The 27194-nt window shown below is 38.1% G+C and overlaps 1 protein-coding gene across 1 annotated transcript; it reads left to right on the top strand.

The window, feature by feature from the left end:
• Positions 1–5836: 5836 nt before the first annotated feature.
• LOC117411736 (ER degradation-enhancing alpha-mannosidase-like protein 1) lies at positions 5837–25573 on the top strand. Its single transcript, XM_058999424.1, has 12 exons — positions 5837–6406; positions 8208–8280; positions 9462–9565; positions 13011–13182; positions 13736–13919; positions 14591–14765; positions 15241–15361; positions 15897–16067; positions 16331–16404; positions 17811–17907; positions 19052–19222; positions 21191–25573. Exons 1-12 carry the CDS (start codon positions 5973–5975, stop codon positions 21278–21280), a joined length of 1866 nt encoding a protein of 621 aa, XP_058855407.1. The 5' UTR covers positions 5837–5972; the 3' UTR covers positions 21281–25573.
• The last annotated feature ends 1621 nt before the right edge of the window (positions 25574–27194 follow it).

Here is a 27194-nt window from a genome sequence, read left to right as displayed (position 1 = left end):
GAGGCTGAGAACGCAAGAACACTCGAGAGGTGTGGTACTGTACCAAGATCAGTTGCTGAGACTCGGATATTTCCACCAGATACTTTATACAGTAGAGCATAGTAATGAGAGCTTTGACTCAGAACTGATGAATACAAGCACCAAATCCCATTGTTTATTCTTGTCTGTGTCTGTCTGTCATCAACAAGGACGCTGAGCTCACGCTTATTAAATGCAGTATTTCAACAGCAATGATGAAATTAGATCTGAATCATGCTTTGTGGTTGGCCTCAATGTTACTTTACACATTTGACATGAAATATTAAAGGCGTGCTAACCTATGTTTTTAAACCCATTTCGTACCACTAGAAGCATTATCGCTGATTGTTTTCTTGCTTCTTTTAGTGAGATTGTGTTATTGGAATGCATAATGCAACACAAAATGTTGCTTCCTGTGCTGTAGGTAGCATTCAACGTGAACATAATTTAAACATTAAAAATAATGGTACTTGTTTGATTTATGGTTGGTTTCACAGATCCCAATTATCAGTACTGTTGGACTAACTTTTGTTCTTCCAAGATTAGTGCTAATCTGTCTGTTCATTAGCCCCCAGAACACCTTCCATACACATTGTATCACCGTATCACCGTACTGTATGGCCAATGGTGAAATCTCAATTACCTGGAGCTGTCCCGTGCTTTCAAAGTGTCTGTCCGATATCCAAACCTGGATGAGTCATAATAACTTTTTACAATTGTTGTCTCGATTTAAGTCGCTCCATGAGGAATCTGGGTGTTACTTTTGATCCAGAATTGCACTTTGATGTGCATATTCGACTTGTCTGCAAAAATGCATTCTTTCATCTTAGAAATATTGCTTGTGTTCATCCATACTTGAACACAGCCGCAGATGAATCCTTAATCCATGCTTTTGTTACATCAGGGCTGGATTACTGCAATGCTCTTTTTGCCGGGCTTCCAAGAACTACTATAGTCAAGCTTCAATTAATTCAAAACACTGCGGCTGGATTCTTGACAGATAATTCTGCTTACTTCTAAGGCTCTGCATGGCCTGACTCCTTCCTATTTATCTGAACTTATACAGCGTTATGTCTCAAATCGCGCACTGCACTCTGTTGATGCCTACCTGCTTTGTGTACCTTCTTTTCGGACAGTTGCTTTTGGTGTCCGCTCCTTTCGAGGTCTCGCTCCTAAACTTTGTGACTCTCTTCCCAGAGACAGCAGGAGTATTCCCACAATCTCTTTGTTTAAAATTAGACTCAAGACTTTTTTGTTCAACCAGGCTTATAATTAGATATTTTCTTGTTTTTAAGTAGATTTTGTGAAGCGCCTTGAGACATTTTATTATGTATATGGGGCGTTATAGAAAAAAAATATATGATTGATTGATTGCATGTTCGCCTGTGTTCGGTCTGGCAGGTTTAAGTCGTAAAAAGACAATGCCGAAGGGTCTGATCAATGACATTGTAATTATTTGAGATGTTGCATGTAGACAATAATGTAGCAGTATACGAACACGTATTGAGTTGGCTGTTTCCCTTAAAACGTGGTGATACCGAGTGTTTTCAGCGTCGGTATTACCATGTTTGGCATGCTTCGGATGCACTCTAGCATTGCATAAGAAGTTTGCAGAATGCCGTGACTTCGTGGCGCAACGGTAGTGCATCTGACTCCAGATTGGAAGCTTGCGTGTACAAATCATGTCGGGGTCAAAGCCGCGTTTGTTTCTGTTCCACACTATTCAGTTTTTTTTTTAACGTGTTTGGATTTGAATGTGTCCGCGCATTTAGTTATGCAATTTAGCCTACGCAACATATTGATTGTATAGCCATCAAACAGAGATTTGTTGTATTGCAATTCATTTTTATACTTCATCCCAAATTAATGTCTTCAATGACATAGCGCTGTACCAATATCCATAAACATCACAGGCGAAACCAAAATCCCTGGTTTAAGAGGCCAGTGACTTATCCTTTAGGTGACTGGGGCACTTTCAAATGGAAAGTATAGTCAGCGTTTCATTGTCATATTACATTGTGCATTTTCAGAATATGCGGGAATCCTGAAAACAGCATTGTAATATGTGAACAAAGCAATCACTCACTCAATTAGCGCATGGATTAACAGCTATTGAGCGTTACAGTTGTTAATTGACTTGCAAAGTACATGCAGCAGCTAGTTTTGACTTATTTCCAGGGGGTTTACCTTTTGGTCTTTCTGGGCACAAAAAAACCCCCCAAAAAACAAGCAATTTCATTTGTAAAGAAACAAATTTGGTAGAAAACTTAACAACGTTTTAGAGGTCAATTGTCCAGTGACGTGCTTATATTTCTGCATATATTTCCTTGATTGCGAACAGAATACGATGTCTTGTCTTCAGTTAATTTTTTTGGAAAAACTACTTTGCCAACAAAAGAAAAACAAGCTAGCAGAGGATGGTTTCGATCCATCGACCTCTGGGTAATGGGCCCAGCACGCTTCCGCTGCGCCACTCTGCTACAGCAACTTCATGACTGAATTACCAAGTAGACGAAAAAAAAAAAACTCAAGTCATCGTTTTAATCAGCCATACGGTTGTGGGCGGGCCAAACCTTGGAAATGTTGCAAATCAGAGATGACCTGTTTTCGTTTCTGCGCTGTGCGACTTTTTGACACAGACTACTGCTTCTCTCACAAAGAAGCGACCGCCACAAAAAGCAATGCCATGTTTCCACCCGGGGCCCCTTTCGCGTGTAGGCGAACGTGATAACCACTACAATACAGAAACATTACTAAGCTTGCTTGCATTCACCTATGCTGTGAGCCTGTCTTGTGCTGCAGTGTCGATAGTGCGGAACTCGGCAATGTATGATTAAAGGGCAATACACAAAGCAACAAGGAAGTTGCATGTTTTCATAAACACATTTACAGGTTACAGCAATTTAGGATTTTTTTCAAAGTAATCTGCTATTTGCAATATTAAAATAATTGTAATACATTAAATAACACATGTTAAGTATTTTTCAGTGTTTTCAGTAATTTATTTACATAAACAATAATGCAATCTGTTAAAGATATGAATGCAAATTAAATGATAATGAGTGCTAACAGGGCCTTGCAATTAATGGATACGCCTCTTATAGCAATTACACATTAGAGCTAGTTTCCTTTTAAGGACTTTTTTTTATACATGTGGGTGATATTAACCAAATTGATGTTATCTGGTGCTTACCCCACTGACTCTCATTATGTTGTGGCTGGGACTTTTCATTGTGTTAACAATATCACAGAAAGTAACTAGGAACCATGAAACAGTGTGTGTATATCTGCAAATCGAGCAAGAAAACTAAAGATCTTCAACACAGAAAAGGGGAACAGTGCTGATACTGCTCATGTCAAAGTGTTACAGAACACCCTGCAGTTTTTACAAGAAACACATGGCATTGCCTTTGCTGAATCCAGTGCTGTCTGTATTGCAGCATTGCATTTTTAAACATATTGACAACATTTTAATCACACAACCTGAGTCATAAATCAACCGGACATAACATTTTACCATGTGTATTCAAGAACGTTCACCAGAAGAAGTCTTCTTAGGATCGCAGTGTATCCAGATCACGCGCTCTCCTGCAACAATGCTGCCTTTCTGTTACCACAGTACACCACTTATTTCAATCAGAGCACTCACAGTGTTGCAGGAGACAGGATGAACTGGATTCACTGCGATGTTTGGGAAACAAATTCTCTTTCTCCTGACGAACCTTCGAGAGTAACAAATGAATTAAAAAAGATCTTATCTATTTACCTATGATGTTTTAATAAAACAAATATCAAAACACTCAGAGGAAATTTTGCTATGAACATGGGATACAGCTGTGATATGGACCACATGGGATACAGCATAGCAAAGTAATATGCTTCTTGTAACACTGCAGGGGGTTCTGAACACTTTACCCTCATGTTAACATAAAAATACACACACACAGATGGACAAAGGCTTCCATATACCCCCAGATTCTTGTGCCAAACTATGTCCAGGCCAAGGTTCCTCACAATTGAAGGAGCACTTCTCAAGATGTATGTAGAAGCAGATAGTGACTGACTCTACTACTCTTGATAACACATGATAAGGAATGTTCTTTTCATCACAACCAGACAGGAGGTTTTCTAAAACTATAACACTGAAAGTGTGTGACAAAGGGGTAGCACCAAATAGTCGACTAGTCGAAGAGAAAAGTGACAGTGGATCTCAGAAACTGCCAATCAACTTATTGCACAGCGTGCAACGTCATCAACGTCATGATGTAACGTGCGCTCAGGCTGGATTGACAAGGATGCTGAATCTGTTTTAGAAGAATGAATAGTTAAAACAATTCCAAGCAGTTTTCAAATATAGTGCACAGACAGCAAAAACAGTAAGTTTGTATTACAAATACATGATGTATTAATTTAAAGTGGCGACTAGTTGAGAATTTGACTATTTTGTTTTACCTCAGCTGTATCGTTATACCCCTAGTGTGACATACAAACAGAATCCATGCCCCCCCCCCCTTCAATTATGATGTACTCAGTATTTTATTTTTAGCAAGTTTATTCATAGTTGGACAAGTGGTTCTCTAGATAAATGTACATAAGAAATCCTGCCTCTAAAAAATCCCCCTGTGGGTAAAAATTGGATTTGTTAACAGATGTTTAATACTTTGAGAACTTGCATTTTGAGAATTTTTATTGATGGGTTCAGTTGAGCACCATACATTTCAGAGCTGAAGCTGCACCTGTTCTGAACCGGAGACACAGTTAAGAGTCTGGCATTTAGACTGCTTCTCTAGCATCTGTCAGGAAGTCTTGGTGGAAAATGCGGTCGGAGGCAACTCAGAACAGTATCTTGTCAAATGTAGATCTCAAACAATAGGTGTGCTACTGATCTGAATGAACAATGTTTTTTCAAACAAACAGGAAAACAAAATGGTTACAGCTTACAGATACTGTTACAGTATTAAAGTCATTTTGTTTTTATTAAGTTTTTATTAGAACTGCTGGATGTAATCTCTTACATAGACTTTAAAACCAGTTATGAAAATAAATATCTATAATTTCTTTGGGTCTCAAACTAGAATGAATAATTTGGACAAAATAAATAAAACACCCGTCATATATAGAACACACTTTGGTCTCACAGTGTGGCTGGTGTTTTTTTTTTGTTTTTTTTTAATGGCAATGTGACCAATGTATTCTTGAAGCAGAATTGGTTTTGCCGTGTTAAGGTAATAGTAATAATATATTTTAAGTTTTGGGGGTTTAAGTGGAAAATGACAAAACAAATTCAATTTCAATTTCCACATACACCCGAAGAAGACTAATGTTTTATATCACAGTTAATCTAATAATATCTAAATCTACGAATGTATTGTGTAATGTGTAAAAGACGCATCAGCTCGATTGTTTCCAGTAAAATGCTACAGCAAAACCACCATTGCGTTACCTTTAAATCAATGGAATACAACCTAGCAATGAAAATAATGGTATCAGCCCGTTGTGATGTCATACGTGCATGTTGGCTGCACACGGTACAAAAAAGAGGAACAGCTCTTCTGCAAACCTGATTTAGTTCTTACGGTATTGAACCTGATTAATTTCTATTTTGCATTTCTACAAATCCCAGTATACTATAGTCTACGTGTTACTGGCTATTAGCAATGCGGTCACTGCAATTGGTCAGAAAGTTCCTATTGTTTATTGAATGAAGAGCTTGCCACGTCACTCAAACGCTCGAGAAAGACGGGCACTTGTCAGACCTAATCAGAGTGTTCCAATTTACAGCCAGGTCTCGTGACCAACCATATAGGAATCCAATCAGATTCCAGCAAGGGGGGGAGGGGTTCGTTGTTTGACAGGAACCAGAATTCGGGTAAAAGGGAACGTAAAACGCGACCAAACTTTCGTTTTCTTCAGTTTTGAAATTAAAAAATGATGAGGGTCAGTTCTAGGCAAACATGCAATGGAGATCTATAGTAATTGGGTTGCTCCTGTTCAGACTGGCACTCAATTGTGTCTTGTGGTTCACTTTCGGATTGGGTTTTTATCAGAATTTCCATTCTCAAAAAGTGGACCTTTACGGCGAAAACGAGAAAGTCGCTTTTGAAAACCCTTCGTGGCTGAATCATAATCTACAGAATGGGGATAGCAAGACCTGGTCGAAAAATGTTAAACATACCTCGAAAAACTCTTACCTTAATTACTTTGAGGACGGTAAAGACGAGTACGCCCAAAAATACAACTCTTTTCCGGATAACCTGAAGGTAAAAATGAAGGACATGGCGAAAGAAATGTTTTATTTTGGATATGACAATTACATGAAATACGCTTTTCCCGAAGATGAACTGAACCCGATTGACTGTGAAGGCAGGGGACCCGATGTACTAAATCCGTAAGTGTCATTTTTATTTTTATGTTTTAAAACCCATACTATTATTATTGTTATTAATCGCGTTTACTGTCACTGCAGTGTCTTTAAAATAATATTTTGTGTTGAATACTTCTGTTTTGTTTATTGCGGTATCGCTATGTTATATTAGACTAGTGTATTGCTTGCTTGTCCCACGCACTATGTAAACTGTAATTGATGTTTACATTCTCAGTTTCCACTTTTACTCCTGTAATTTCAGAGGAAGCAACATAAACAATATATCAAAACGCGTACCAAATGAATTTTGCTTTCGAGTTCTAGTTAAGTTTAATTGGCTTGACATCGGACAGCTGTGTGGGAATGGACTATCTGTTTATGGCAGTGTAAGCTATTCAGAATGTTATGTTAAGTACAGCAGGTAGGAGAGTCGTCTGAACAGCTAAAAAAAAAAATCCAACAGGATTTGAAGAAAGATTTAGAAGCATTAGGTATAATGGTGCACGAAAGAACTGTACACAAGCACCTGAACACAGAAAAGTTGTGTGAACGTAGACCTCGCTGCAAACTACTTTAAAAGAGAATTCTTAAGACAAACCATCAAACATTTGCCAACTAGATATTAATAGAAATCTGAAGCATTCTTCAATACCAATTCCTGGTCTGATGAGACAAATAGAACTTTTCCCTAAAAACAGTATGTTTGGAGAAAAAGGGGAAAGCCTTCAGTTAAACATGGAGGTGGTTTGATCATGATATGGGGGTGTCTTAGCAATCCAGGGACTGGAGACATTCATGTGATTTAAGATCGAATAATGTATCAAAACATTCTACAAAGTACAATGATACCATCTGTTCATGGGCTGACTCACAGTTTATTATTAATGACTCAAAGCATATGGCTAAGTCAACTGTTGAATTCTTGAAGAAAAAGGAAGATGTTCTGGAGTAGCCTTTGCAGTCACTAGCTCCAAATCCAATAGACATGCTTTGGAGTGATCTGAATAAAACCGTAGTCAAGCATTGTGTATCCAATCTGTCTGAGCTGAAGGAAATATGTAATACAGAATGGGCCCAGATTTCACCAACAAGATGCAACATACTGGTTAAGAATGATCAGAAAAGTCTGAAAACCTTAAGAAAGCAAACGTAGGACACACAAAATACTAAAGCAGGGGTGTCGATACTTTTGTCATGAACGCATACTTCAAATTAAATAAGTTTGTTTCTTGATAAATTATTACACATTGTGTTTTGCTTTTGTTTTATTAAAAAGTGATTCAAGTTGACTAAATGCTTGTCCTTAACCTATTACCTTGAATTATGGTATAGTAAGTGTAGGGTGCCAATACCTTTGTCTACGACTGTATCTAGTAACATGTACAGGTTTAATTGCTTTGCTTGTCATCCTACATACCAGTATTAGTGATTTGTTTTAATGTATTTGGTAGTAGTAAAATAATATTTTTGAAAAGATGCAGCTTATAAAGTAACCACATGGCGATGTGAAAGAATACGACATACAGTTGTAGATGCCAGTCAGAGGCTGACGGCTTTAAGAGGAATGAGATTTTACATGCAAATACTCTTTTGAAATGCATTGTGAATTCCTGTTTGTTATGAGTGAGACTGGGAAATGTAGGTCTCAGTTTTAACCACAGTTAGTGTGTCTGAACAGGTTAGACTTGATCTTCTGCATAATTTCTGCTTTATGTTGGTGTGTTTGTGTTCCTACGCTCATCCTGCAGGCTCAGAGTCCACAATGCTGTCTGTTTTGACCGATTCAATCTTCTTTCTCCTGCACTCAAAGCTGTTGTCTTTCCAGGTCAAACATCAACATTAATGATGTGTTGGGGAACTATTCTTTGACTCTGATTGACATACTGGACACGTTGGTGGTGAGTTGTCAACTTTACTTTTTTACACACAATAAATCATTACCTTTTGTAGTTTTATTCAGCTATTTATTTATTTTTTATTTTATTATTTTTTTTAAAACTGAATAACCAAGGCTTTTAAATCAATACATTTTCTTACCTTCTTCATCATTATCACATCCAGATCTTGTTTAGATCAATTTTACTTTGTGGCTACAAACTATTCAGTCAGATATGTCATTCCCCTTGCATTAAGCACCCAGGGTTTCACAAAAGCTCCTGTAGGTAACTAGATTCGAGGAGCACTGTGGCAGCTCTGTTATTACAGAGGCCCCTCGATAAAACGGACACGTCGGGAGACAGACAGGTTGTGCAAAATAAATAATGAGGTGTCTGAATTAAAAAATAAAAACAAATAAAACACATTTTATAGTGCTTAATTTAATTTGAAATGTGTAAGTCTTTGTACTGAAATATTAATGTGTATTCTGTAAACACTACATTATGTAAAAACAGGAATCTGTACAGTCGTTCTATACAGTGCGGTAGTAAACTCATAAGAATACCTGGCACACTTTCTTTTTACTTTAGCCTGTAGGCTACCGGTAACACAAAATAAGTCATGCTGCTGTAGTGTACACATTACTGTACAATGCGGAAATAATGAATGAGTATTAAAAATTGAAACAAAATTATTTTAGCGCGTCTTCTTTTTTGCCGTAGCCTACTCTGTACACAATTCACACAGAATAGGTAATGGTGCCACAGTGGCATGTTATTATACTATACAGTACCAGGGCTCTCAATTGGCAAGAAAAAGGGCAAGGCCCTAATGGCCTTCAGTTCAATACATTTGTAGAGGGCACGAAGGCCACCAAACTTGTCAAGGCCAAAGTGTAGGATGTTGTGCAATTTTGATTAGGATTCATGGGTTTTTGTTGTCAACCAGCAGCCTAGACAGCGCTCCAGACAATGGCTCCTAAGCCAAAACAAATTGGTCATTAAATCCAAATTGTTGCAGTTTGGTTACCACCATATATAGCTGCATAAAATACAATATGTTAAGACACTAAAATGATGCTAAAACAGTAACCTACGTCAGTGTGTTGTCATTCTGATTTTCAAGCTACACGTTGTTCACAGTTTGTGTTCTTGGACTAAGTGCAGTGATGTACCGAGGATTTTTGTGTCTTTTGTTTCAGGTGATGGGGAATGTCTCAGAGTTCCATAAAGCTGTCAAGCTGGTGATTGAGACGGTCTCCTTTGACAAAGACTCGACTGTGCAAGTGTTTGAGGCCAATATCAGGTCAGTTACATTTCTACACACATTTCTACCTGGTTCGTTGACCCAGATTAAGACATAGATATTTCACAGTTTGCACAACACCTGAAACCTGAAGTTCTCTAATAGCACAGTGCTTTCATTTGCGTTAATGGTTACAGTATTTAGCTTTGGTTTATGTGGAGTTGATTGTCTTTATCCTATTTGTTCATTTTGACTAGCTTGGCTTGGGAATGATGAGCCATAGAGGAGTCCTCTCCCAGCACGTGTATGTGACACTGGTTGGTGTTTGCAGCACTGGGTTATGAAATACTTGCAGCCAAAATGATACAAGTAGCTGCTGAGAATATGTAATATGATGTTTTAAAAGTACACTTACACCTAATGTTTCAGTTACATTTGAAAATATGTGATATGTCAGGAAAAAAAGCAGTTTTACTTTCAGACCGTAGGCTATATTCTTGTAGCATTTACCACTATGCTAAGTTAACATCTATTTCTCTAAAAAGAAAACAGAATGTTGCTGTTAAAAATCAGGTGCAAGGTGCAAGCATGGTGGTAAATGCTTTGTGAATATGGCCCAATATGTTAAGACCATCCTTCTAAAAGTTTACCATAGTAACAGCATCGCGAAGTGTAACAAACCAATATGAAAATGCATAGGTAAGGTATGGTAAATCCTATGAAAAATCAAAGCAAGCCATAGCATAACTATGGTTAATGCTCAGTATAAGCATGGGAAAACTGCAAAATTACCATGCAAATTTACAGTGGCAAACGAGAATAAAGGACGAATACATTAACAGACTTCTTGAAAGTAAAGTGTTTGTCTGTATTAAGTTACCCAACATTTAACTGATTACGTTATCAAAACTACATGGAATGTACTGTGCAGTATGTGCTGTACAATGGGTATTTTGTACCAGTCCTACAACAGAGTGATAGAAGCATTCCTGACATCTCCACCTGCCACAGCAGTCTCTGGGCGTTTATTAGAGACGCTTCGTAATGACCGGTATGTTACAGTGCTGGAGCTGAAGGCCCTCATTCACAATATTGTTGTCACATGATCACCAGGTTCATGAAGCACAACACTGAGTCAGCTCTTGTTGATGCACCACGGGTTCTATGAGAACAGGGGTTTTATAGAGCTCCCAAATGGACTTGGAGACACAAAATTCCAGGAACCCAGGACTAACTAACGCACAGTCGTGTGTTTCATGGGTAACCACAACTGTGCAAAACCACAGCTACTGTAAATATGGTGCATGTAGGTCATGGGTCAACTTCAGATTTTTCTATTTACAGCTGTGCCAGGGGAGACATTTTCCTATACTTTATTTACTTAGTGCCTTGTATGGAGTAGCACATTTTTTTACATATAATTTTATGACTTCTGTATTTTAATATAGAATAAGATGTTTTACCTAATAACAGAGAATGCAATAGAAAAATACTTTTTATATTACCCACAGTGACAGTCCTTTTTATCATTCACATTCTATAAATTATTATGCAGTACATCTGTACATAACAATCTAACTATATATCAGTTTCTTGTGAGTGTCAGGAAAAGTGATTTATAAATACGAAAATGTCTTCTATACTGATATAATGTACATATACATCATTACAGAAGGCTCTTTGTCTATAAAACATATTTTTAACAAGGTATAAGCAGGTATTATTTTTTTACAAAAGTGAGTTGGAGAGTGTTGCTATCTATTAGTGGAGAATAGGGCTGTCAGTTAAGCCTCAAAATAGCAATCGATTAATTGGGCACACAAAATATAATTGTTCGAGTAAATATTGATGATTGTGCCGCCCACATACATTTTCGCTCCGTTCCTCTCCCCTCGACATGATTTATTTTAGTATCATTGCAGTTAAGTAAAAGGTTGTGCACAACAATTGAATGTGAGAGGTAATTACGCCTTGGTAGCGTCAGGAGAAGAAAAAAAAAAAAAAAAAGACACAACAACATTCACAACAAGCCTAAAGCAAGTTTAACATACTACAGGGGTGTTACTAAAATATTTATTCCAAACAGGTTACAGTACTTTGGAATGTAATCTATATAAACTAGACAAGTTCATGAAATTTTTTTTTTTTTTTTTTTTATTCAGTGACAGCTGCAGCATCACGCATTACATCTTGTTAATACTGTACCACCTAATCTTCACTATCTGTGAAACACACAATGTGGAAATCCCTGCCTAAGACTATATACAGTTTTCTTCAATGTGCACAATTTATTTACAGGCTGTTTGCCAGGAATACAAGCCTGTCGTCCTGCTCTGGATTCAAGGCAGCGCGCTTTTTTTTTTTATTATGTTGAACACAGAGGGGCGTACTTGCAAAGCATTTTCAAAACTGATTCACTGGTAGGATGGGACCAGCAAATCGGATGCTAGTTAACACGAGCAGGAAAAGAAGAGCGTTCGGTGCGTTTTCGTTGAGAAACTTAAATAATGTTATTAACTATGCGTGTTACAAAAATCTAATTATTGGATCGATTATCTAGTATTTATATCAATGTATATAATGAGGATTTAATCATAGCAGCCCTAGTGGAGGATGGTGTTACAAAAAGAAAATATTCCACCAATGTGTAAAACATGGGAATCTCTGAGGACATTATCTGTTTGTGGTCTCCAAAGCACAAAGGCATGTTTCCATAGGAACTTGTAGTCAGCTATCCATAATGGCAAGACTGCTTTAAATATTCTTGTCATTTTTAAGGTGGTTGTCTGTTTTAAATGAACTTTTTAAGCATGTAAAGTACTGTCACAGTGTTTATTGCAGTCCCCATGGAGTGTATAGTGTTGTCAAGTAATGCACACCCAAAGAAGTGCTTTGTGTGACCGCAGAGCCTGCCCTGGAGTGGCCTTGTGTCATTATAACATTTGTGTTTGTTTTATAAAGTGCTGGCTTAGCCTGGCAATCAGTTTTGTTCTGTAAATACAAAAAACATCATATTTATAATAACGGAATGTGTTCATTTAAATCTCTTCAAATGCAATCGGCCCATTTAGGTTACATCGGACTGTTTCCCAGATCTTTTCCGATTCCATATTGTACGCTTGCTTTGTAACAGCTAAAGACGGTTGCTGAATTAACAGTAGGTGCAGGTGTCTGGACAGTTTTGGTTGTATTGTGTCTAAAGTAAAGTTCTGCAGCATGCATCACAGCTTTTACTGCCATGATATAATAAAGCTAGTTTTTCTAATTAGTTTTTCCTTTGCTTCTGAAATGCGATTTTTCAAATTGAAACACAACCCTTTACTCGTTTTTGAAGAATATCTATATGTTACTGTATTAACTGGTTGTTTGTTATATGTGTGGTAAATGACGGTTAACCATAATGTTTTTGACAGGCTAGTATACAAGCAGTGGTGTTATATGAGGATCTGCGCTACACACAGTGTAGGTGTTACACCCCCTTTACAATCTGCTTCATTCTCCACAGGATTCTTGGAGGTCTCATTTCTGCTCATATTCTCCTGACTGACTCCAAGCAGCCATTCGGTAACGTGGGGCTGCAGGACTATGATAATGAGCTTTTACACCTGGCGCACGACCTAGCTGTGAGACTTCTGCCTGCATTTGAGAATACCAGTACAGGAATCCCATACCCTCGGGTAGGCAGGTCTTTACTCGTTAAAGGGTTTGACAATCACCTGTAATCACTCCTGTAAGAGATTTGCTTTTGCTGTGTTAATAAAGGTAATAGTTATGATATATTTGATGTTGTATTAGATTGACTATGAAATAAAATCTGTGTATCTAATTATCTAAAACTGTATCAAATCTGTTATCGCTATTGCCTCAACATTCAAATCTACATTGCTTGTAAAATTGTAAATACAATTCTTTTGTTTAAAACCAGGTAACTATTCACAACCTTAAATGTAACTGGGCTTTGTGAAAAGTGTATCAAAGTCGTTTTCTTTAGGATATAGTTTGCTCCATTTTTTGTGTAAACTCACGAGTGAAAGTTACAGAACAAGTAAGAAACAGAGAGAGGTAGTTCTAGTCTATTATCTTCCTCTACTTGGCAGTTTTATTTTTCTTACATGAAAAACTTTGAGTGTTGACAGACTGTGACCAAACTACTGTAGAGAAGGGTACATGGTGTTTCTCTACTGAAGGCTGAAGATGAACCCCTTTTTCTGTTTTCTGACCTGCTCTAAGGTAAACCTAAAGAGAGGAGTCCCCCCGGACAGTATCAATGAAACCTGCACTGCCGGAGCTGGGTCGCTCTTGGTGGAGTTTGGGATCCTCAGCCGCCTGGTCGGGGATTCAACCTTCGAATGGGTGGCACGAAGGGCGGTGAAGGCACTCTGGAAACTACGCAGTAATGAGACTGGCTTACTAGGTAAGTCTTATATATTAGCAACAGCAGTTACACACCAACACGTACTACAGCTATAACACTGTAAAGTATGTGAGTAGGGGCTCCTGGGTGGTGCATCTGGTAAAGGCACTCCGAGTGGAGTGCAGGATGCGCTCTATAGCCTGGAGGTCTCCAGCTCAAGTCCAGGCTATTCTATTGCCGACCATAGACAGGAGCTCCCAGGGGGCGGCGCACAATTGGCCGAGCGCCGGTGGGGGGGTGGGGGCGTGGGGGCTTAGGTCGGCCAGGGTGTCCTCGGCTCCCCGCGCACTAGCGACCCCTGTAGTCTGGCCAGGCGCCTGCGGGCTTGCCTGTAAGCTGCCCAGAGCCGCGTTGTCCTCCGACACTGTAGATCTGAGGTGGCTGCACGGTGAGTCTGCAGTGTGAAAAAAAGCGGTCGGCTGACGGCACACACAGCGGTCGGATGAGGACAGCGTGTGTTCGTCTTCGCCGCTCCTGAGTCAGCGCAGGGGTGGTAGCAGTGAGCTGAGCCTATAAATAATTGGAGAAAATAATACAATTGGCGATTTAACTAAATTAAAATCATGTTTAATCACAATTTAATAAGCAATTCTACAGATATATGCAAACATGTTAGTGTTAGTGATCTGCTTGTTTTGGATTGTAATGCCGTCTTGGTTGATCTGATGCAGGTAATGTGGTGAACATTCAGACTGGCCAGTGGGTTAGCAAGCAGAGCGGTCTGGGAGCAGGCATGGATTCTTTCTACGAGTATCTGCTGAAGTCTTACATCCTTTTCGGAGACAAAGAGGATCACAAGATGTTTAATGCTGCTTATGAGAGTATTCAGAGCCATCTCAGGAGAGGGTATGATGAAGCAAACAGACGTTTAATTATCTGCAAAAAGTTCCATTACATTGTCATATTATTTTGCTGTTTTAACCATTTGCTGCCCAGTATCAAATATATTTTTTACATTCTGAAAAAGGTATTAAACGGGTATGTAAAGTGTTAAAACAAATGCTGCCTATGTAATTGGTGCAATTGCATTGACCTTTATAAACCATTTTGACACTCCGGCTGATCATTTGCAGAAGTATTGCTTTACAACAATGCAGCTGAAACCACACTTTGTTTAGGTTTGGCTCTGGTTACGTTTTGAAATTCAATAGTAGACCTTTTGAAACCGTAGGTACCTGGCTACAAATTTCACTTTAAGCATGACTGGTTCAAGCTGACTTCAGACTATCTTTGCTTTTGACTATTTTTTTCTGTTTTCTTGTAAACTGTTCCTCATTTATATCTAATGTAAATAATTTCTTGAATTCTGTTTGGACTTCAGACGAGAAGCCTGCAATGAAGGAGAAGGGGATCCACCGCTATATGTGAATGTGAACATGTTTAATGGACAGATAATGAACACATGGATAGACTCGCTTCAGGCTTTTTTTCCAGGTCTCCAGGTGCAGTATTTTAATAATAATGTAAAAACTTGTTTGCAAGGGGTAGGTAACCAAGACTCCCACATTTCACATCTCTTTTCCAGACCTCAAAGAAAATGCTAATAAAAGATTCACAGATTCTAAAACAAATGCTATGTACATTCTTGTACATACCTGGGGTAATCTTATTTTCAATAGGTACTGTATTTCAAGTTATTTCACAATTAAACAATTTATTAAAGCAGAAAAAAATTCATAAAAAATTCAAGAGTTATTCTACAACAAATGTTCCTTAATTATTTAAATGCTTTCCTGAAAAAACAATAAATGCTAAATTGTAGAATACTGATTTTGTTTTTTTGTGTTCCCGTTTATAGACATTCTGTTTTCACCATCAGAAAATTATCTAACAAAATAAAAACATAAATACATGTAAAAATAACAAGTGACGCCATAGATTTGAACTTGAAATACACTGGTGTTTCTTAGTACGGGTTTCTCAAATTGAAACCCATGTCTCACAATTCTGACATTTGTTTGTTTAATTGAGTTGCAGGTGTTAAGTGGTGACGTTGAAAATGCAATTTGCCTTCATGCCTTTTATTACGCCATTTGGAAACGCTTTGGCGCCCTCCCGGAGAGATATAACTGGCAGCTCCAGGCACCTGATGTCCTGTTTTATCCACTGAGACCTGAACTAGTGGAATCCACATATCTTCTTTACCAGGTATGTTCTTAAAACAAGGGAGAAGCATACAGGGAATTGCATTTATTAGGAAGAAGCCGTAGTAAGCAGTGCCTTGGCTAGTACCTCCTTGCCATAAGTCTTTCTTATGGTAACCTTATTATTGCATTCCATAGATTCACTTGTTAGTTTTTTTTCTCAGTGTCCAGTCTTGCAGTTGCTTAAATTTATGCTTACCTAATCTTAAATTTGCCTCTGAAAGACAGGTTTCATGTTTTTCTTTTTGTTTTGTTCTTGATACCCAGGCCACCAAGAACCCTTTCTATCTCCATGTGGGAATGGATATTCTCCAGAGCCTTGAAAAATATACCAAAGTCAGGTAAGTGCTGATGGATACCATGTTCACATTTTCCTCGCTTTCAAAAGTCCCTGAATGTACAACAGTAAGCAGAAGACCTCTCCTTTATGTTGGTCTTTGCCGTTCATTATGTAAAGTTGCTTATGAAGATTATGACTGAACAGAGTTAAAACATTTCAGACGCCACCCGTTGATCTTTTAATTAAAGGGAGGCAACCTCAACGTAACCAGGGGCCGCTTTGGAGGCCCGCAAAACAGCTTGAACAATTTGACTCAATTCTCAGATTGTAATACCTACACAATACCAACAAACTTACAGAAACACGCTGGGCAAAGCATGGAGTACAATTATATTGTATTTATTAAAAAAAAAAAAAAAATCTTTGAACAAAGACGTTACCACTATACCACTGCTATCAACAATATTAAACCGCACAGAATTCACAATGTAAAACCACACAGAATTCAAACAGTACTTAACACTAATCTGTGCAACAGCAAAGTAAATAACTATTTAAATGGGTTTCATTTACATTTAATAGCTGCCTATTACTTCTGTCTTTCTCAAAGAAAAGAAAAAAAACTCCAACGAAAAATAAGTGCACAAATAGTATTTTGAAGGTACGTGGATTCCCACCAAAAGCAGCCATAACACACACATGCAGGTTTAATCTATTTTCATTAAACATTACTGTTGCCTAGCAACCATTGACAGACTGCGTGCGGTGTGAGAATCACTCCAGCAACAACAACACAGAAGCTGGCTGCGCAAATGCAGAGGCGGTGGATCTAATTAATGTTTGTTTAAAATGTAATACATTGATAAAGAAACTCTGAGGGGCCACCACCAAACCTCAGATGGGCCGCCATTGGCCCGCATGCAGCCCCTGTTTTAATTGATTCATTTTTCAATTCAATTGAAAACTAGATTTTTGTATATAGATAAATTTGAAATTGGCAATGACATTTTGAATGAAGTTTAACTACAAATATTTTATGTGGGATAAACCACTCCAAATTCTGAATCAGTGTTCAAATGATAAACAGTTTCTCATGCCACTACCGCTTTCACCTCTTATTGTTTATCCCTTAGTTAATCAATTAAAAACCAAACCTGGGAATTCATAATCAATTACAATCTGACCGGACAAGGAGATATGTAGCAAAGCATTTCTGTACACCAGTAGCATAATACTATAGTCTTGCAGTTTTGCTATAATGCAGTAAATATTTGTTCTATAAATAAGATTCAAGAGCACTCTGCACTTTTTTTTTTTTTTTTTTTTTAATATCTTTGCAGCCATTTGGTATCTTCAGTAATAATTTGTATGCAGGGAGACTGCAGTGCTGTTGTGTAAAAACCCAGACAGCCTTTGGCTGATTCTCCGAAGGGCTAGCATCCTCCTGAGCTGTTCCCTTTTTCATAGATGTGGGTACGCCACTCTGCATCATGTTGTCGAAAAGTCAAAGGAAGACAGGATGGAGAGTTTCTTTCTCAGCGAGACATGTAAATATTTGTTTCTGGTATGTGTTTTTTTGTATTTCAAAAGCAGTACATCTTAGTCCCTATGTTTAGATATCCATAGTTTTTATATGTTAAATATAAGGTGTGAAAAACAATGTTCCTGCTTTCCAGCTGTAGCCCTCCTTCTGCTTTGGGTGTTCTACCTTGCCTTCATGCTAGATATGATAAGGTAAAGGCACTACCACGTGGTGTGCAGGGCGAGTCATACAGTCAGGGGAGCGTTGGTTCATGTCCTGGCTGTATGAAGTCACCATTTTATTATTATTTATTTCTTAGCAGATGCCCTTATCCAGGGTGACCTTACAATTGTTACAAGATATCACGTTATTTTTACATACAATTACCCATTTATACAGTTGGGTTTTTACTGGAGCAATCTAGGTAAAGTACCTTGCTCAAGGGTACAGCAGCAGTGTCCCCCATCTGGAATTGAACCCACAACCCTCCAGGTCAAGAGTCCAGAGCCCTAACCACTACTCCACATTGCTGCCTTTGCCGGAGATTCGATTCCATCCATCCATCCATCCATCCATCCATCGTTTACATAACCCAATGGAAATTTATAATTTCTAGAAATTTCTTGAAAACAAAGAATTTTAGGAAAAATCTTTTGTATCAAAAGTTTTGCTTTTGTGGATGAGGAAAAAAAAAATTCAGCAAACTCCAAAAATGCTAATTCAAAAGTATTCATACCCTTTGATGCTATGATAGTATTGTCTACAAGGTGCTAGAAATTTCAATATGATAATGCAGAACCTAATTCTAGAAAAGTCTAGAAAATGCTGGATTGTAGGTGAACTTTCTTAGAGTATAAACGGGTTAGATATAGGATGATTGCTGTCATTACCAATGAGTCAATATGATTGTGGGGAGGGAGTAAAAAGCTATCTGAAGACTTTAGGCAGAAAATTATTTATTGTCATAAAGCTGAAGGATACAAGTGTGACCAATAGTTTACCATTTCTAAGAACAGTTTTGTGAATTTTTGTAGAAACATTGTTTGATATGCAGGGTGTCTCATATGCACCTTTTCTTTATAAAAAAAAAAAAAAAAAACTTTGGTATGTATGCATGAGTGTATTCTGCAGTATGTTACAAGCTTAAAGATTTGGCATTTAAATGGTTTCTATCGTTGCCTTTCAGCTGTTTGATGAAGATAACCCTTTGCACAAATCTGAGAATAAATACATTTTCACTACTGAGGGACATGTTGTGCCGATAGACAAGCGGTTCCGAGAAAAGGTTTGGAAGGATGAAGTGGTCGTTGCCAACACAGAAAAGCCTGAAGTCAGGCCAGCCAATACCAGCATTAATGTAAGTGTACAAGCAATGTGGGAAACACAGGTTAGAAGTTTCAGAGGAGCTGTGATTGTGCAGAGAGTTGACTGCTTTTTGAATATGTGCTGTTCTGAGGGGGTTCATCACTTTACACATGAAACTAGAAGGTTCGATTTTTAAAATGACTTACATTTCTGGGATTCGTTTTCCAGTTTTTGTTCACAGTGTAAGTGGTCCACATGCGATCAGAGTTTTGTGCCCCTGAAATATATAGATTATCGTAGATTTCAGATTCAGCCGCGCACCAGTGTAAAACGCTTCCTCTTGTAATGAGTTTGTTGTATTACTCGCTCCTATAGATAGCATACACTGTTTTATAGACCCCGGTATTGTTGCATGTTCAAATTAGAAAAATAAATCACAGATAACCTCCTTCAATGCATTCTGCGCACCCCTCTTCATCATCCTCAATAAAATGTACCTTTTTTCAGATTTTTTGGTAAGCATTGCAAATAATAATCTAAACAGAAACAACAATGTGGAGTGATGGAGAATATATATAGAATAATATATGGGCTGCAGTGCATTGAGAGAATATTTCATCAAGGGGTTTGTGACATGAACCGAAGAGCGAAGCTTGAGTGCTTTATGAAATGGCGCAGAAACCTGAGATGAAATATTTTCTGGAAATGCAGTGCCGCCCATATGTTTTATTTATATTACATGGATTTTAGAAATATGATAAAATATGATGTTCAAGAATAGAACGTGCCTTTCTGGGTTCATACTGACTGCCGTCTCTTTTTGTAATGCATACATGACAATAACAAGTATTGAATTCAGAGTAGTATTGTAGCAATCTTTAAAAAGATGCCACCTACAAGTCTGTAAGAAAAGCCAAAGCATGTAGCTCAAGGAAATGGAGCTTTTAATTAGGCAGCAATCCTTGGCCTTACAGTCTGACTGGAGCCTCTGGGGAGCCTGGCCCCTTCAAACCAACGCAAGGAGAGAGAGCAGCTTCCACAACAGCAGGCTGAGGGAGCTCAGCCTACACAGAGAGCCAGGTTCATACTTGCTGCCGTCTTTTTTCGTTAAGCAGAAACTTAAATTTGTCAGGTCTGTGTTTCGCTCGGATACGGGTATTTCTTCTTGATTTCTGTGCGCTCCTATCTCCGTTAGATAAAATTTTAACAGAGCCAAGTCAAATTTGGATTTCTTGGATGCGTTTACATTTTCTTGCGCTAATAAAAGTTTTTCGAGTGCTCAAGCCAATCTTGATTGCCCCTGCAAAATGGCTTTGACATCACAAGGGCAGTACAACTTAATATGGTGTATTAATATAATATGATAACTGTGAAGATACATCCAGTTAAGATCCATTTAATGTCAGATGTAGATGTAGGCACACCTTAAATTGAAACTTGGCATGAGCCCCTGAGTCGCTCACCTGGTAGATGTGCAGGTGTGTGGTGCACAGGGGGTGTCATACAGTGCAGGTTCGAATCCTGGCTGTGCGAAGTAGGCAGATCTTTGCTGGGGCTTCCGCAGGGAGCTTTGCATTGGCTCTGACACTCCCATGGGTTATGGTGGCAAAACCTGCAGGGCTGGCCATTGTGCTCCAGAGGTCGGTAGCTCACTGACATCCTCTCTCGAGTTCCTGGGTGAAAACGGAAGCTAGCTTGGTCGTGGGATCGGAGGACGCCCACTGAACCTTTAGGTCTCCTGAGCCATGTGGGGAATTGCTGCGGTAAGGGGAAAAGCGATTGGGCATTCCAAATTGGGAGAAAATGGGAGGTAAAATAATAACTGGACACAGTAAATTAAAATATAAACTTTACATGCATCTTTGTTTCGAGATTCTATGATTTTAGATGTGGTGTTTGCATCTGTTGGTGGGGGAGGATTGTTACTGATGTTGTGTTTTTTTTTTTTTTTTTTTTTTATAACCAATTTAATCTAAAATAAGGAGGTGTAGATTTGAAAGTGCTCTCTTTCCCTTTTCAGTGCAACAGGATTCCCGATGAGAGAAGGTATGCCTTGCCTTTGAAAAGTGTTTACATGAGGCAGATAGATCACATGGTGGGGCTGCTCTGAACACGGACACTGCAGGGATCTGGGGCTCATGCCTCCCACATGCAAGGACTGTGAAGAGGAGCAGGATGCTGCTTATTTACCAATACGCATTACTGTAAAAGGGCAGTTAAGGGTGGTGGCAATCTCCACTGCATTGACTTCAAATATAAAAATATATTGATTTAAAATAATTAAGGAATACTGGCTTAAAACTATTTTTGGTGAAATTGAGCTCTGTTCTTGTGGAGCTTTGTTTTTAAATGTGTGATGAAGGTATGTTGCATTCATTTAAAATCATGTTAAAAAGAAACCAGAAGTTCTTGGATACTTCAGTTCTGGGTGCCTAAAAGTTCAGAGATCAAAATATTGCTTCCAACAGTACAGTCCTTTTGCTGTGCTGCATTATTTTCCTGCTGCTTTTACTTTGCCTGTTGTCTTCAGGTTACTCTTGCAAAAGGGGACCCTAATTTATGGATTTCAGTCCGCTTACTTTTAGATTATTTATTTAAAAGGGCCTGTGTGTATTAGAGGATTGTTGGTGCAGTCCCACATTTTTTTTTTTTTTCAAACCACAAAAATAGCTTTCTAACAAGCTTTGCAAAGGACAAAGGCAACCCTGCAGGTGCGATGAGGTGTACCAGTCTTAGTTTTGCCTCCTTAAATCACGGGAGCACCAGACCCAATCTGATGCTCCCTTCAGAATCGCCAGCGAAGATTGGCCACTTCGCGCAGCCAGGACGTGAACCGTCTCTGTATGACTCGCCCTCCACACCACACGGCTGTGCCTTTACCAGGTGAACCACTCGGGTTATCAATAGACTTGAGATGCTCAAACAAAATAGATGGCTGTCAGTCAAGCCCTACCTATAATACTGAGTTTGAATGGACAGATCCAAAATTCTGCACATCTTGGTTCTTAATATATTTAGAAAGCTGAGCAACAGTTCATCCTATTGCCCATATACAGTTCCCTCAAATGTGTTGTATTACTAGTATTATTGTATTAATCCCCTCACTGGTTTGTTCCCTAATCTTTGTCTTTTTTATGAAGCTGCATTTTCAAGCCCAGTATTCGAGTAGATTCTAAATCAATGTATGCACCTCAAATGCGCAGAATTAATTTCAAGATATGGTAAGGAGCAGGGATTTATAGTAACGTTTTTAACAGTATTGCATAGAGATATAACTTGCATAGCCTATAACTGTTTATACGATTTTCTAAATTGTTTATACTGCAAACCTTGTGTGGGTGCATACAATACTTAATGCAAAACGTAATGTAATTGCACGATTTTTTGAACAGTTGTGTTTCATTAAAAGATGGCAGTCTAGTGGCCACATACGAGTCTTCCAGGCCAGCAATTTGATTCCTATGCATAATCCTTTATTCTAATTATTGAGTTGTTTAATTGACATAAGTCACGTCCCCACAGGAGCTATTACTTATAATATCACTGAGAGTGTAGCTGCTGCATTCTAATGTTTAAACCACAGCAGGTTCTATAAAAACAGATTCAATACGTTAATAACAGCTTTTCATCTGTTTTTTTTATTTGATTTAATGATTTGTAATATGTTTAAGTGTTCGGCGGCTCCCTCTAATCAAGGTGAGAGTATTTCCTCTTGCACTCTTTGTATGACAGCCTGACACCGCAAAGAGTGCTCAAGAAATTCACTTTCAACTTGACTAGAAGTAGCCACCAAACAGTTAAACATACATTCAATTGGTAAACCAAGGCCTTTCAACAAAGACACTAAATAGCTTTACATTGTATTCCTATGAAGTGCATTTGTATGGATTTGTAGTTGAAAACCCTTTAGAATACAAGCATTCTGCTAGATCCTGTAGCTACAGGATTGTGATGCGTGCAATCATGTGCGATCAGTAAGTTATTTTTCTTCTGACAGCAGCGGTTTTATATATTGTAATACAAACGAATATTAATGAGCCGTTATTTCTTGAAGTCTATCAATGGAATGTGTTCTACCATACAGCTGTGTTATGTATTATTCACCTTGGCAGTGATCAGATGCTTTTTCACAATGCATAGAGAGTGCCCCTTTCAAATTGATTTAGATGTTGTGTCTCTCCGTGTACTGAAAGGTTGAGAAGAGAGAAAGAACATTCTTCAAAAAAGTTTCTGATAAATTCTAATAGTTTCTGGAACATGTCTCTCAATCTGCAACGTTATCATTTGTGCGCATGAAACTTTACCAGCTTGCATGCCACCTAGGGATGCGTTGATCTTGCAGAAATATGGCACATAGTCTTCCAAATACTGCTTTGCCTCCACTCAAGTCATTGCTTTGTAGTGATGTTTTGAGCACAACACGCAAATAAATGACACAATTGTGCTTGAAGATTGTAGAGTATGCTTTGTAAACCCTCTTCTGTATCACACTTATTCCTAGTAGCTAAACACTCTGCAGCACGATCAAAGAAACATTTTCCACACAGCTGCAGCAGCACCTTTTAAAAGGGAATTCTGTACTGCACAACCTTATTTTAGATCAATAACATTCTACTATCATGTGTCTTGTATTTGTTTTTTTCTATAATAAGTTATTGAAACCTATGTCAGATTCTTCTTGCATGAATTGCTCTGTTATATTGCAAGTGTCCCTTGGAGTGTTCCCTTACTTTCTTTTTTTTAAAATAACTTTTATGATCGTGGGTGTCATAAGTAGAGGATACAATAGAGTCAAATCCAATTCTACTTTTAATAATCTTTAAAAAAAAAAAACATGACCAGAACAGGATAAATTGAGTAAAACCTTAAAACTGGATTCTTTTTAATTGGTTCAAATTGTTTATGGTTGCACCAAACATGTGGAGTGGAAGGGCTGATGTTGCCTGCCCCTGTTCTACACTGTCTTCCATTAGGTGCGGAGGCTGCATATTTCAGTAAGGAAATAGAAATAAAATGAACTCAGGGAATAAAAAATAAATACAAATTGAAAAAAAAATGCAAGAAATATTCTTTAACAGCAATCAGCTTGCCTCCTGTGGAATCGATTATGTTATTTTTATGAATGGGTATTAAGGCTTCTTTCTATGTATGGTGTAATCAAACTTTGTGAATGCAATTTTGTAGACTCCAATACTTATTGATATATATGTACACACACACAGTAATCCATCCTGTATCTGCCCGTCACATGTCTGCCCTAACCGTCTATCCGCCATGATCATGCTCTAATGCCATGTTAGTTTATTACTGAACAGAGAAGATTAGTTCAGAGATTGTAGTTTCCGTACACTGTGTTGTATGTGCTCCATGCGCTACCATTACTGGTAGTGTCACATGCACTGTTCAGTGTGTGGATATGTAAATAAATCCTGTTTGCCTGCGGGGCGTATCAACGTCTCCATCTCCTGCCTGTCACTCAGCAGCGAATGCACATGGCAGACGGCTACTCTGTCTTAATACCCTCTATCTTTCTAAATGAGATTTAGGGGAGCTCCCAAATAAAAGCTGAATCACAAAACAATAATTGTGTGTAATGGTATTTAAAACAAGATTCATTTATCTCACTTTTAACATATCCGCCCTTACTCTGGTCCCACCGCACTCGGATAAGTGACAGATTACTCTGTGTCTGTAATATATAAAAAACAAAAAAGCAAAGTTGATGATTTTTTTTTTTTCCCATCCAGTGGGTCAGATTCTCAAAGCTTTTTACTCCAGATTATCATTGGCACAAACCCATTAGAACCCTGAAACAACTAAGAAACCACTTAAGACTAATTACAGCACCCTCAATCAAGTGCTTTCAGAATCTAGCCCAATGGGTTGAATTTTTTTTTTCTGTTTTCATAAGCCATACAAAAAAAAAAAAAACATTAAATTACAAATTACAGAAAGTGATCTCGCCAAATAAATTCATGCCTTCTCAACAAGGCACATTGGCCTGTTTTCCACAGCTGTGAAGTCAAGCATTTTGTACCATGGATCAGTATGGCTTAATGTCTGTTTGCTGTCTTCTGTTTCAGTACAGTATTTCCATGTATTAACATACTCGGGTATTTATGTTTTTAAAACTACAGCAATGCCGATTTAATTTTTCTTTTATAATTGTTTCAAAACAATTACCTTAAGTGCCGTTCCTTAAAACAGAAGTGTTTCAGTTTGTATGTTGCTTTTGAAACTCACACTGATTGTGTTAGTATATAGAGCACTGCTGGTCTGTTTACTTTAATCGGTGCAATACAGTTAAACATGAGGTATTTGTACATCCTTTGTTTTTTAGAAGTCTTTAAGTACCTTGTTATGAAAGGACCAATTTTCTGTAATAAACAATTCATGTCAGTCATGAGTGTCTTGAAGTGATTTGGTTGACGGTCCAAGCTTAGGAATAGCAGAAGGGTCTTCCAACATTTTAAACAAAAGAAGTTTGGGAAGGAGAAAAGGCCATTCGGCCCATCAAGACTCGTCTCATGTTAGCACACCGTTCTCCCCTACTTTTACTCGGCTTCCATTTATGCCCTCCTTGTTCTTCTCTCTGTGTTAAATTTGAAGTCATGTCTTCGGTTAACTTTTATTTATACCATTTATGATTTTAAAGACTTCAATCAAGTCCCCTCTTTCCCTTCTTTTTTCCAGACTGAAGAGATTAAATTATTTTAACCTGTCCTCATCGCTCATGTCATTAAATCCTGTTATCAGCCTAGTTGCCCTTCTCAGTACCTTCTTGAGTGCAATGATATCTTTCTTTTGCAGTGAGGTGACCAAAACTGCACGTAGTATTCTTGGTGGGTCTAATTTAGTCGTGCAGGGGTGGATAAGGGGCAACAGAACCTTTTTTTTTTTTTTTTTTTTTTTTTTAAACTTTGTTTTATTATCAAAATGATATTGAGCTGTTAGATATTTTTATTTAAACAAAAGTGAAAATATTTAAATACAGTTGACGTGTTCTATTGGACCCCAGCATTCTGACTTGACCTATAATGAGAACTGTGATATCCTAATGAAATGCATGCTGACAGACAGTTCAATATCATAATGCCGTGATGAGCGTGCACAAGATTTACTGCTGTTTTTTTTACAAATGAGTTTTTAATGAAATATAAATTAGACTTGCAAGCCTATAAATAGAAATTCTAGTATTTCTAAGGTCCTCATTAATAAATAGGAAGACCCTTCTTCACAGGTCATATCTATTTGTCCATCATTCTGTCGCACTCAATCTTCGCCATTCATTTTTAGCCTCCTTATAGACATTTAGGATTGCATTTGTCTGCAAAACTGGTTAGTATGGTTACAGACTACGATCAGGAAGTAATCCGAACACATCACTAATCTGAACAGGGTCCAATACCAACTGGTTTGGATTAGTCAGAGTCTATCGCATTTATTTCAATTACTGACCAAACTGCAGAACTGAGGTGGAGGATGAGGTCAACTCAAAAGCACGGCACAGATCCTAATTTCGTGGGTCAGACCCTCAAATTGACATGCAGACCTTCGATAGTCGTTGTACAACCCGCAAAATAAAAGTGATCACTGTTTTGGGTGATGTAAAAAAAACACTCCATACAAGGTGGATACCCAGACCCCACCCCACCCACCACTCGTACACAGCAAATTGTCAGGAACAGCATTCAAGGTGATGAAACCTGGGGCCTATGCAGCGAGGTAGGTTTAAATGTACTTGGCTTGAATACTATTGGTAACAGCAGCAGAGTGAGTATTTACATGAATGGTGGAGTTACCTCTGTGGTCCAAAGTCTGCTTGACTCTTGTGATGGTTGCAGAGATTCCTGTCAAACAATCCTTTATTGTTTGTAGTTTCCTACCTGAAACTTTGTATAGTTTTAATTGTAACATAAATTATTAGAAAACCTAAATAAAGGTGCATATTTAAGAAGGCTGTTGCTTCACAAGATAAAATATCGTGAAATTCTATCCGTATACAAAATGGTTGCAGGTCTAGT

Source organism: Acipenser ruthenus, chromosome 25, assembly GCF_902713425.1.
Source record: "Acipenser ruthenus chromosome 25, fAciRut3.2 maternal haplotype, whole genome shotgun sequence".
NCBI lineage: Eukaryota > Metazoa > Chordata > Actinopteri > Acipenseriformes > Acipenseridae > Acipenser > Acipenser ruthenus.
This window is presented reverse-complemented; position numbering and strand designations above follow the sequence as displayed.